Below are 11,084 nucleotides of genomic sequence, written 5' to 3'. Positions count from 1 at the left end.
CTATATGCCTCACTTATCTGAATGTCAAATTCTTCCCCTCTGTTTGGGAAGTTTTCTGTCATTAATTCTGCAAACAGCTTTTTAAAGTCCTTTGTATTTTCTCCTGCTACTTTATGGATTCCTATCAGTCTTATGTTATTCTTCTTTGCATCATCTAGGAGTTGTTGGATCAATTTCTCATGATCCCTTACTGTTTTTAAGAGATCTCTCTTTTCATGGTCACTGACTGCAATCTTATTTTCTGTATCTGAGAGTCTGTCTTCGCACTCTTTTATTCTGTTGCGTACACTTTCTATGGAGTGTTTAATCTCCTGGATATTTGAATCTGTTTTATAGATTCCATTTCTTTCCTATGTTGGGCGTTTATTTTTTCCATTTCTTTCTTAAACTGGGCCTTCATGGCTTCTATCATGGTCCTGAGCTCATCTATTTTTTTGTCAGTTTCTGCTCTAGAGTCTCAAATCGCAACTTCCATTTTGCTCACTATCTCTATGGTTATCTGGGAAATTATTTCTGTTCTGAACTTTTCTAGAGCCTGATTGATCTGTTTTGTTACTTCCTGTGCTTTGAGTTCAGGGTGTCCTGGTGGATCACTATCGGTCTTTTCATCCTCATTTGCCCTACTGTTTGCCGTGGGTGAACTGGAAGTCTGTCCTCGTGTCTTGCTTAAGTGTTTTCTCATTTTTATTTTTGTTGTCGGACGGCCCTTGGTTTAATCTCTGGATTATCACCCAAATCTTCCTGATATAGTTGTGCCCTAGCTTCTGTGTCTCTAATGACCCACAGACATTCTCATCTTCATAACATCAGAGAAAACAGCTCATCAAATCAACTGCAATGCTTTAACCCAACTGATACAATCAGCAACACATTAAGATCAAGCACAACTTGGACACTGACTACCTGTGGTAGTCACTAGTCTATCACCCTTAAATCATTTGAATTAAATTGAAATCAAGAAGCAGTCCAGAACATGTCTGCAGGGAACAAACTTTTCAATATAGTATATTTACCATTTAATGGCTGAGACAGAGCGAGGATGCAAGACCCCTGATCTCACTTAGCTGATTGCTGAACCCCATGACACTGACTGACCTCGGACTGCAAGGCCCAGATTGAGATTCCCAACCTTCTGAATGGTTGAACTCCGCAACGTTCTATTACAGGTTTCCCACACCCTTTCTTTAAAGATGTTCAAAGTTGGGAACTCAGAAAAATACCCTTGATGACCCCCTCTGCCTCTGCAGAGTGGGACCAAAGACTGGCACAGTCAGGAGGTCTGAGAGTGCGGGGGTGGGGGGATTATGGGGTTTCAGGGGCACCCGCACAGCTACCTTCCTGGCCCTTGAGCGATGGTGGCTGGGTCGGGAGCAGGTGTGGCTCTTTCCCACGGTGGATCGGGGCCCAGGCTACCTCCCTGCGCTTGAGTGATGGCGGCTGGGGCAGGAGCGACACCAGGTATTTTAAAAGGGAAGGAGAAAGAACGCAGTCTCCACCTCAAAGGTAACTTCATCCACTCATATTTGTTGACTTGCACCGTGGGAGGTGTAGACGTGATACTGCCTGGATTCTTAAGCTTGGTCTAAGGAGAAAAAGTTTCTGTGGTCAGTGATTCAGCCCAGGTGAGAAAAACTGAGGGTTACCTTGTGCCACGATCTCAGTGAGCCTCCCTCATACAGTATGCCTCTAAAATAGTGAGGCAGTGGGTAATTTCAGGTTTTCTGGACAGTTAAAAAGCCTGAGTTGTTCTGGTCACATGAAAAATGGTCTTCTCCTGCTAACATGGGGCTTGATAACAATCCAGTTTAGAATGTTCTGGAAAATATCCCTTCATTTTTTATAAACTACAAAGCTGTATTTAAGATATAATAACCCAGCAGATAGATGTGCTTTTCATCAAACTGTAATTTATAGCCTCCTTCATCATTTAAGTTCTTTAAAACAGCAAAAGAGCACACCCAGGAGGTGAAGTGTGTCACAGCCCCACTTGAGTGAGTTGGCGATCTATAGGGCAGCCCAGGAGCAGCCGGCTTGGGCAGTGTCTGCACGGCTTGGCCTGGTAGCTCAGGCGATCAGCCATATCTGTCACTGTCCCAAGGTAGCATGTATGTTTTATTTTTGCTTATTTTTATGGGTACCTGGGATAGCTTCATTTTCTTTTCAAAAGTAAATGCTTTTTTAAAAGCAACAATTTTTAACATTCTAAATTTAGTAATAATTGGTAGGAAAGATCATCTGGTGTGGGCAGAAGAAGTGGTTTGCAATAGAGCATTAGTTTTGCAGAGCTTTTAATGAGTAGGGCTGTGCATGCTTAGGTAAGATCAGAACAAAGATGGGGAAAGGAAGCATCTGGTTAACTGAGGCTTAGGTAGAAATAACTGCTGAATTCACCTGCTTTACAGTAGTTAAGTAATAGCTACTGTATTATATTCGTTCAATATAAATTAGTCTGAGTTGAATCTTTGAATCTTGCAGTCTCTCAGAAACTAATAGTCCCATCAGTCTGCTCATTAGCTTTGCGACTCTGGACATACTTTTAACTGTACCAAGCTCCAGAATCATCTTTTGTATAAATAGAATAATAAAAGCAGATCACTGAAGTGTTGTAAAATCATAGTACAAAAAAAAATGGCTTAGGTAGTAACTAGCTCTAAACATGTTACAGTACTTTAAAAAGTTGTGGGACAGAACCATTGCCACTTGTGAAAGGAGAAGGTAGTTTGTACATGGTGGCTGTCTTGCGCATACAGACTGAAGCAAGTCCTTGCCCAGAGTTATGCCATTATAATTCATTTCCTCTTGGTTTTTGGTGTACTTTTCAGGTTTTGGGATCCTCACCCCCATTCTCTAGGTTCTGATTATCTGTGTCTATCTTCTGATCATAGACTCGTTTATTTGGTGTTTGTTAAATAAACGTGCCAGGTCTGTGCTAAGTACTTTTTATGTGTGTATCATGTATCATACTAACATCCCAGTGAGAAAGATACAGTTCTTATCTCCATTTTAAAGTAATAAAGGAACTGAAACACGGAAGGCTTGAGCTGATAGCTTGTCCAAAATTGTGCCGGAACAAAATCGTGGAGTTGGGCCAATGCAGTGTGTGTGGTGGGGGGTGCCTCACCCTGTAGTCTGAGTTTAACCCATTGCCGCAACTGACTGTGTAAAGCTTCTTACTCAACAACTCACACATTGGAGAGATCCCAGATTCCAGAGCTGTTCCAGATTTCTCCTCTACTGCAGCCATGTAGGAACTGTCAGTGTGTGTCTCTGTGTGCTTGTGTGTGGTGTGTAATTCATAAACAGTGCCTGCCCTGGGCTAGGCATTCTTTTAGTGCCTTTCTAAGCTCAGCTATCATGAAAACCCAGTGAAGTGGTACTTTTTTAATCTTCACTTTTAGATGCAGAAGCTAAGGCAGAGAACTTTCTCAGGTATGAAAGGTGTGCTGTGCCTAACTTCTGTATCCTTATTTGCACCACCTGCTACCTGGTTTGCCATGTTTGTATAAGAAGTTCTACTTGATGTAGGGTAAATTCCAAAGGTATCAAATAAGTGAAAGGTTATCCAGGCTTAGTTCCCTCAGATGTTTTTAAAATATGTATTTATTTATTAAAGAGGTAGTTTTTTGGTTGTTGTTGTTGTTGTTTTGTGTTTGGTTTTTTGTTTTGTTTTGTTTTGTTTTTGGTACCGGGGATTGAACTTGGGACCTTTTCCTTGCGAGGCAGGTGGCAGAACCACTGAGCTAAATCCTCAGCCCTAAAGAGGTAGTTTTGAATAGTGATGTGTAATGCTGATGCCAAGAGGTTGAACATTCTCACTTCTTCACGGTTGTCGAGGACCTATATTAGAGGTTAGGCCTTGTGTTCAGGAAAGCTTGTGAGAAAGTTAGATACTTTACAGCAGAAAAATAATGTTTCATTCATTAAAAAAGTTTGAGTTTAATTATATTATCTGATATTATAAATTCTTATGAAAGTCTTTAACCACCATTTTAATGATAATTTAAAGTACATGACGCCATTATTTTATCTAATTTGATCCTTAAAACAAACCCATGAAGTTTTTTCCGTCCAATTTGTTGCTGACATCTAAAGGAAAATACTAAACAATTTGTCTTACTGTGTACAAGATCTTAAGGCAAAGAGAATTCAGATACAAGGATACTGATTATAAAACCTGTCTTTCTACTATATAAACTGTTTATTTTTATGTTGCTCTGGATTCAGTATTGTATTTAAGGGTGTTTTTTTGTTTGTTTTTTAAAAAATCTATGGTGAAAAAATTTAGTAAAACGTTTGGTTATTTTTATCATAGTAAGTAGATTTATAATTTCAAAATAAAATGGAGTATTTAAATGTCTTAGTGAAGATTTTATTCTCGTATCAATTGAAAGCTATAACAGTGTTTCTTAAAAATTTACTGAATTGGATGGGCATGGTGGCATGTGCCTGCGGTCCCAGCTACTTAGAGAGACTGTCAGAATCATTCGGGCCAAATTGCCTGGAAAAAGAACAGTAGTATTCAGTATTCAGTTAACAGCTTTCAAAGGAAGGTCTGAGGAAAAAGAAAAGACAAAGCCCAGCAGCAAATCTGGCCAGGGATCAGTACTCAGTATGAGTTAGTGCAGCCTGGAGGTCGTGGGCCCTGGAGGGAGGTGCTGCTCCTGCTCCTCTCCTCCGCTCTCCTCCTGTCCTCTCCTCTTTTCTTTTCTCTTCTTGCCTTCCCTTCCTTCCTGCTCCTCCCTGTCATCTTCTGTTTACTTCTTCTCTCCCCCTTCCCTCCTCCTTTTCTAGGCCTTGGAGTGGAAGCAGACACCTGTACAGTAGAACTGTTAAGCTGCTTGGCTTTAATTCTAAGGTTAATGCGTATTTCATGCTTTGGATCCTAAATAGATTTTTATGAAATTTCCATCCTGCTTTTCATACTCAGGTCTTACCACCCAGTTCTCACTCTGCATTTGTGGTCATTTTCCAAGTTCTTTAACATTCTCATGCTTGGTTATGCTGTTTCTCCTGCCCGAATGCCAGCAGTAATGTGTTACAATAATTTTTATTCTCACACAGAAAAGTGAGCCCTAGGATATTTTCGGTTCGCTGCTCAGTGACCCTGTCCCTTGATCTATTAGCCTGGTTTGTAGAATCTTTTTTTACCTCCTCTCACCTTTTGTCATTCCATCTTTCTTTGTCCTTTAAGAGAAAACCTGAATATCATCTTTGTGAGAGTTTCCCTAGATAACCCCACATCCTACCCCTCACATTGCTTTTATTTTAGAGCATGTGTAGAATTCCACCCCCACCCCCGGGATCAAACTTGGAACCTTGTGAGGCAGGTGGCAGGACCGCTGAGCTAAATCCCTGGCCCTGAGCATGTATAGATTTTATTGCTACTTTTTAAGTGTATCCTACCAAGCTCATTTCTCAAGGAAAGAAACCTAGATTTAAGTTTTTCATTTTTTACTTCCTTGCTCGTCATTCGTGCCTGGCTACTCAGTAAATGAGGTGGGACTGCATTGTCTTAGAGATTCATCTCAGTTCTAGAACTGTTTCTGGAATCAAGAACAGGTGGCAGGTGTGAAAGGGAGCTGGGTTGGGGAACACCAGAGATGAGAAGTGCCTTGGTCTGCCTCAGTCTCTCAGAGTCTAGCCCTGCTCTGTCATGTGGTAGCCACTAGCCAGCCAACGGCTGCTTAAATTTAAGCCAATTAAAGTTAAAATGAAAATTCAGTTCCTCAGCCATGCTCGACATCTTTGAAGCCCTCGGTGGACTCTTGTGGCTGGTGGGTAACTCAGATTACAACATTGCACTAACTGGAGCTTCCTGCCATTAGTTCCAGTAAACATCTTCTGTATCCCTTCCTAACTTTCCAGCCTTTTAAAATAGAATGAACAAATAAAGTGTAAAATAACAGGCAGGACTTCAAAAACATCTTCACTTGGCTGGTGGTCTTTATCTATGCCCTCAGAAGCCTGGTTATACCAGTCAACTTCCATTAATGATTGGTTAGTGGAAATTAGAAAAATCTTGTCTTAGTAGGAAATATACAGTACAATTTTAAGGATCAGGTCTACTTTCTAGTATGCATACTGATACTATTATAGAAGTAATCTTATTTTTTAGTATGCTGAGAAACCTCATTACATCAGCCCTTTTAATTTTTTTTTTTCATTTCCATCAGCCATAAATGCTTGACTGAAAATCTCTGAGCTAGAGCTTCTTTAAGAACACATAAAATAAAAACCATGACTGTCACAAATTCTGGATTATTTTTGGTAGGGTGAGCACAGCTTGTATAAAATCGTGTTATGAAACTTTTCATGGGTTTATGGTATTTGCAGAATATGCATTTTGTAGTCAAGCTGGATGAGAAGGACCCTAAAGAAAAACAGCCACAGTTTCAGAGTGGTGAACTGGCATGACTTGCATAGTCACAGAGGATTTGGTGGCCCTGACAGTGCAGCTGAGAAACATGCAGTGTGTGTGTCAGCACACTGGTACCAAACGCTAGAGGTCGGTGTTGTAGTTCAACATTTCCCCAGTGGCTGCTAAAGATTTTTCTGCTTTTAATCACCCAGCTAGTTATAAACTTTTAACCATTGTGCTTCTTTACACTTACAGAAGTGCTTACTTGAGCAAGCACCTTTTCCGGAGAATTATTAGCCTCTCTGTAGTATCAGGATTAAAATGTACTAGTGTCTTTGTTTTTCAACCAACTGCATCCTCTAAATTGCTTCTCCATCTTCTGGTACAGGACACGCTTCTTAGGGAAAAGTTGCACGGCTCTCAAATTTGGTAGACACACAAGTTTTAATTGAATCAAAGTGCCACCAGCTTTTCTTTGGAAAAATTTAGCTACCTTTTCATAATATGGTGGGTGGCGATAGAGTTTTTGTGTCACCTGTGTTTGTACACAAAGCCTGGAGTCACGTAGCTTTAGGCTTCTTAAATTGACCCCTCATGAAGGATGCACTGAATATGTGCTAAATTAATTTGTATTTAAAAATTATTTCCTTTAATATTTTTGTACTATTGGCATGTTTTAAGATTGTGCATTTAAAGAATATAAATTATTATTTTTCTTGATTTAACTTTTATGCAATGTTAATTTTTTGAAGATACTTCATTTTTCCTCATGTTCTTGGATATGTTTTTATTTGCTGTTTTCTATTATAAATGTTTATTTGAATGTATCAGTACTTATATTTATGTCTCTGTTTCATAAATTCTCAGCGCTTAAAAAATACAGGTATGGATAGGTTCAATATCCCTTACCTGAAATGCTTGGGACCAGAAAGGTTTTTCATACTTCAGAGATTTTCATACTTTGAATATTTGCAGAGTCTTTGCTGGATCCCTCATCCAAAAATCAAACTCCAGAATGCTCTGATATACAAATTTTTCAGAGCTCCATTTGCTCAAAAGTTTTCAGATTGTGGAACATTTTTAAATTTTAATTTTTAGATTATGGATGGTCAATCTGTACTGTGTGAAGGGAATACCAAAACTGCAAGTATTAAAATGTCTAGCTAAAAGTCTGGTGTAGCCGATCTTCCCCCAGCTCTGTGGTTTGAACTCAGGAGACTAAAAGATCAGTTCAAATTTAATAGTCTACCCTACCCTCTCTTCTTTCATATATATGTTGTTGAAATTAATTGAAAAAGAAACTGAGACTTAAGGACAGATTTCGAAGCAGTAACAAGTCAGGGGTCCTCAGAGGGAGGGGACGCAAGAGTGAGTGAGAAGCTCGGCCTGGCCTCCTCGGGTTGAGGCCCCGGCTCTCGCAGTGCGGGTGGGAGGCCTTAGCTCTGCTTAGATTGCAGCCCGGAGGCCACACAGACAGATTGGAGGAAGCAGGAGCATCAGGAAGCCTGCTTATTTGTTTTGCCTTAATATTTGATCTTAATGAAGAAATTGTTTTAATTACCATTGCTATTTTTTGTGTAGCAAAATAGTTTGGGAGGAATAGTTTCAGGTAGTGACATTTTTCTGCTAATCTTTTGAGAGTTGTCTGGTCTGCAATCACCCAGAGGGACCCTCACATTTGTTACTCAGGGACGTAACTAAGTGGCTGGAAACTGCTCGCAGCCATCTTTGTTACCTTCTCAGCCGCCTCACTTGGCTCTTCTGCTTGCTGAGAACATCCTAGTTCCTGAGCTAAGCTGTTTCTCCTTTGAAGTATTTCCTAATAACCTAACTTCGTAGGAAACAGTCGTGGATCCTGCAGGGGCTGCTTTTGCTGGCTAAATACAGTTCACTTGAGAAGGTGGAGAAAGGTTGGTAAGCCTATGGCTACCAGAGCTGCTTAGCAAATTGATTTTCCTACAGAGCCTCCTTGCTGTTCTTTCTGCAGTCTTGGACCCTAGTCATCTGACTCTTACACGATGAACTAGTTTGGTGTAACCTGTACGTACTGTCTGGAGTAATTCTGCATGGTGAAATTCAGCCATGCGCCTACACTGTGTAGGTTTAGCCCAGAAGTGGGTATTTTCATTCAGGAACCCAGAAGTGCAATTTTATGTTATCTTGTGTGTTTTCTGCACACAAATCCAGAATTGTATATATCTTGGCCAGTCCAGTAGAGAAGTTATTTTAACCCTGTACCATTTCTTAGTATTTAAAGTTCCTGTTGTTGCTGTGATGTCGTCTTTGTTATTTTCTTCAGGTGGTTCAGTGCTGCAGTTGGGGTCCACACGCTGGAGTACAGTGTGCCTGGCCTCCTGACAGCGGTGAACAGGGTGGTACGGGCCGTGGGATTTGTTTATGCTGACTGGCACCTGGGTCTGGAAGCCACTGTGACCTCCCTGACTGCAGCAGGATTAGGTCTTCGGAGCCAGTCGCAGTGGGAGAGCTGCTGCCTTTGCCCCCCAGCATTATGCCGCAGTGGGGCTGGGAGGAGCCAGAATAAAATGATGAAGGAGCAGAGATGGGGGAACTGCTTGCGGGCCAGGGCTCTGGTCTGCTGGGCAGCCTGTGCCGGGGCGCTGGGGTGTGACCTGTGTCTCTCCCAGGCTCTTCGGGAAGCTGTGGGCTGTCGGATGATGAAGCAGTGGAGGCAGACAACGAGGAGGATGCTGAGCCCCGTGACGGAGAAGACAAAAACGCTGCAGACCCCGGCCTTGGCACCAATACAGGCTGGGCAGACGCCATGGCCAAAATCCTTAATAAGGAAACTCCTAAAAGTAAACCTACCATTCTCATCAAAAACAAAGAGCTGGAAAAGGAAAAAGAGAAGTTGAAGCAAGAAAGACTAGAGAAAAGAAAACAGGTGTGTCTTACCAGGGGTCTTGGACTAGGTTTATTCTCATCTGTACCATGTGTCCCTTGCAGTGTTTGTCCAGTTAGCATTCTGATTTTTAACTTGTTTTTAATGTGGGGTGGGCAGCCAAGGTTACATCCAGAAACCTGGCCCAAATTACTCCTTTGACCTCCTTCACTTTTTAGTCATCCAAACAGAGCAATAAAAATGTAAACTTGGCAGAAGTTTATCTTTTCAGTCCAGTAATTATACACGAGGCAGTGACTCCTTTATCTAAATACATTGTTCGCTTTAGCCATCCATGTGCTGTCTTCATTAAGTGCTGGACTCACAGATGCATGTGACATTTTTTTACTAAAAACCTTTAATATAAATCAGTGAAGATGTCCCAAGTCAGATTGGTTCTAATTTTCAAAACCAATGATTTGCACGTTAAACTAGAATTCATTGTGCTTTTGTTAAACCACTAATGATAGAGGTTAAATTAATGAAATCTATTCATTTAAGCCAAAAGTTGGACGTAAGTGTGCTGTTGCATGTTACTGAAATAAACATCATAGGTTTTTAATGGCCCTTGTGCTTGATGAAGTATCTTTGTGTTTACATATTTGGTTGCTAAAAGAAGTATGATTTTACAATGAAAGAGAAATATCTTTATATAATTGTACTGGCAGTATAGAAGTACTGACTTCCAAGAAGTGCTTTAGAGATAAAAATGAAAGGAAAATAGATTTCGCGTGGCATATGTTTCCTCTTACGTTTACCATCCCTTTATCTTGTTTCCAGAGGAATATTTCCTTTGTTCTTACTACTCATTGCTCTGTGTGATAGCCTACTAAAGATGGAATTTTTCAAGTATTGTTCTTAGAAACAACATACAACGTGTACTTATTCATTTGACATTCTTTTAATCTAAGATAAGTTTTGTCTCTAAATCTTATAGATGGCTTTCCAGAGGAAGATTTGAATCTTTGTATATTATTTGGCAAAAACTAGAAGAGGCTTTAAAAAATCAGAATCTTTATTACCTCTAGTCTCAAACTTCCCCGAGAGCAGGAACAGCACTTAGAAGCCGAGCAGCAAGGAGCGAGGCCGTAGCTGCGCCAGGGCTCCGAGCTTTGCGCATGGGTGGCGCAGTCCACTGTGAACGCATGCACGCTGCGTGGCCCAGAAACACAGCGCGGCAGCCGCAGGGGCTCTTGGAATAGCCTTCCTATAGCCCAGACTGTGGAAATTATACTGTGAGGGTTTTTTCTGGCATAGTCTGATAATGAACTCATGACTTAAAATGAATTATCTAATTTGGAAATGAGTGTTTTTATAACAATCAGGTTGATGCTTATAGTGAGCAGGAATTCGGTTTTATTGTTAGGCATTTTCAGTAACTCCAAATGAGAGGTAAGTAGGGAAAGTATGGAACATTTTTCTATTTCTATTACTCTGCGGATGCTTTTGATGTTCATTAAGGTTGCTTCTAGGTGATCAGTTCATCCTGTGAGTGTATTTGATATTTGTCTGATGCTGGCCCCTAAAAGAGACCTGAACGGTCTGACAAATCATGTGCCTAGACGAGAATACTGCTGAGAGATGATTTCGAACCAGGGAGATTTGCTTATTTTCCAGTTCCTCTTCTACTTTTACACAATAGTAGAGAAACTGTTGCTGCTGTTTGTGACAATACGCTGTCAATAAATATGGCAGGAATTGTGTTCAGACAGATGCAAGAGGAAAAAGGGATTTAAATGACTTCATGCAAAGAAAACTATCCGCTATATGCTGTCTTGATTGTTGCTCTTCTTTTAAAAGCTGACACGTGTTCTTAATTTGGGCTGT

The 11,084-nt window shown here is 40.7% G+C and overlaps 1 protein-coding gene across 1 annotated transcript in view; it reads left to right on the top strand.

Moving 5' to 3' along the window:
* Positions 1-11,084, top strand: part of Rrp15 (ribosomal RNA processing 15 homolog) — a 40,131-nt gene that overhangs the window by 7,905 nt on the left and 21,142 nt on the right. Inside the window, exon 2 of the mRNA XM_010642499.2 lies at positions 9,004-9,260. Coding sequence (XP_010640801.1) covers positions 9,004-9,260 — 257 coding nt within the window. The remainder of the gene's footprint in view (positions 1-9,003; positions 9,261-11,084) is intronic.

This window comes from Fukomys damarensis, unplaced genomic scaffold, assembly GCF_012274545.1.
Source record: "Fukomys damarensis isolate Sample0158 unplaced genomic scaffold, DMR_v1.0_HiC HiC_scaffold_11, whole genome shotgun sequence".
Taxonomy (NCBI): Eukaryota; Metazoa; Chordata; class Mammalia; order Rodentia; family Bathyergidae; genus Fukomys; species Fukomys damarensis.
This window is presented reverse-complemented; position numbering and strand designations above follow the sequence as displayed.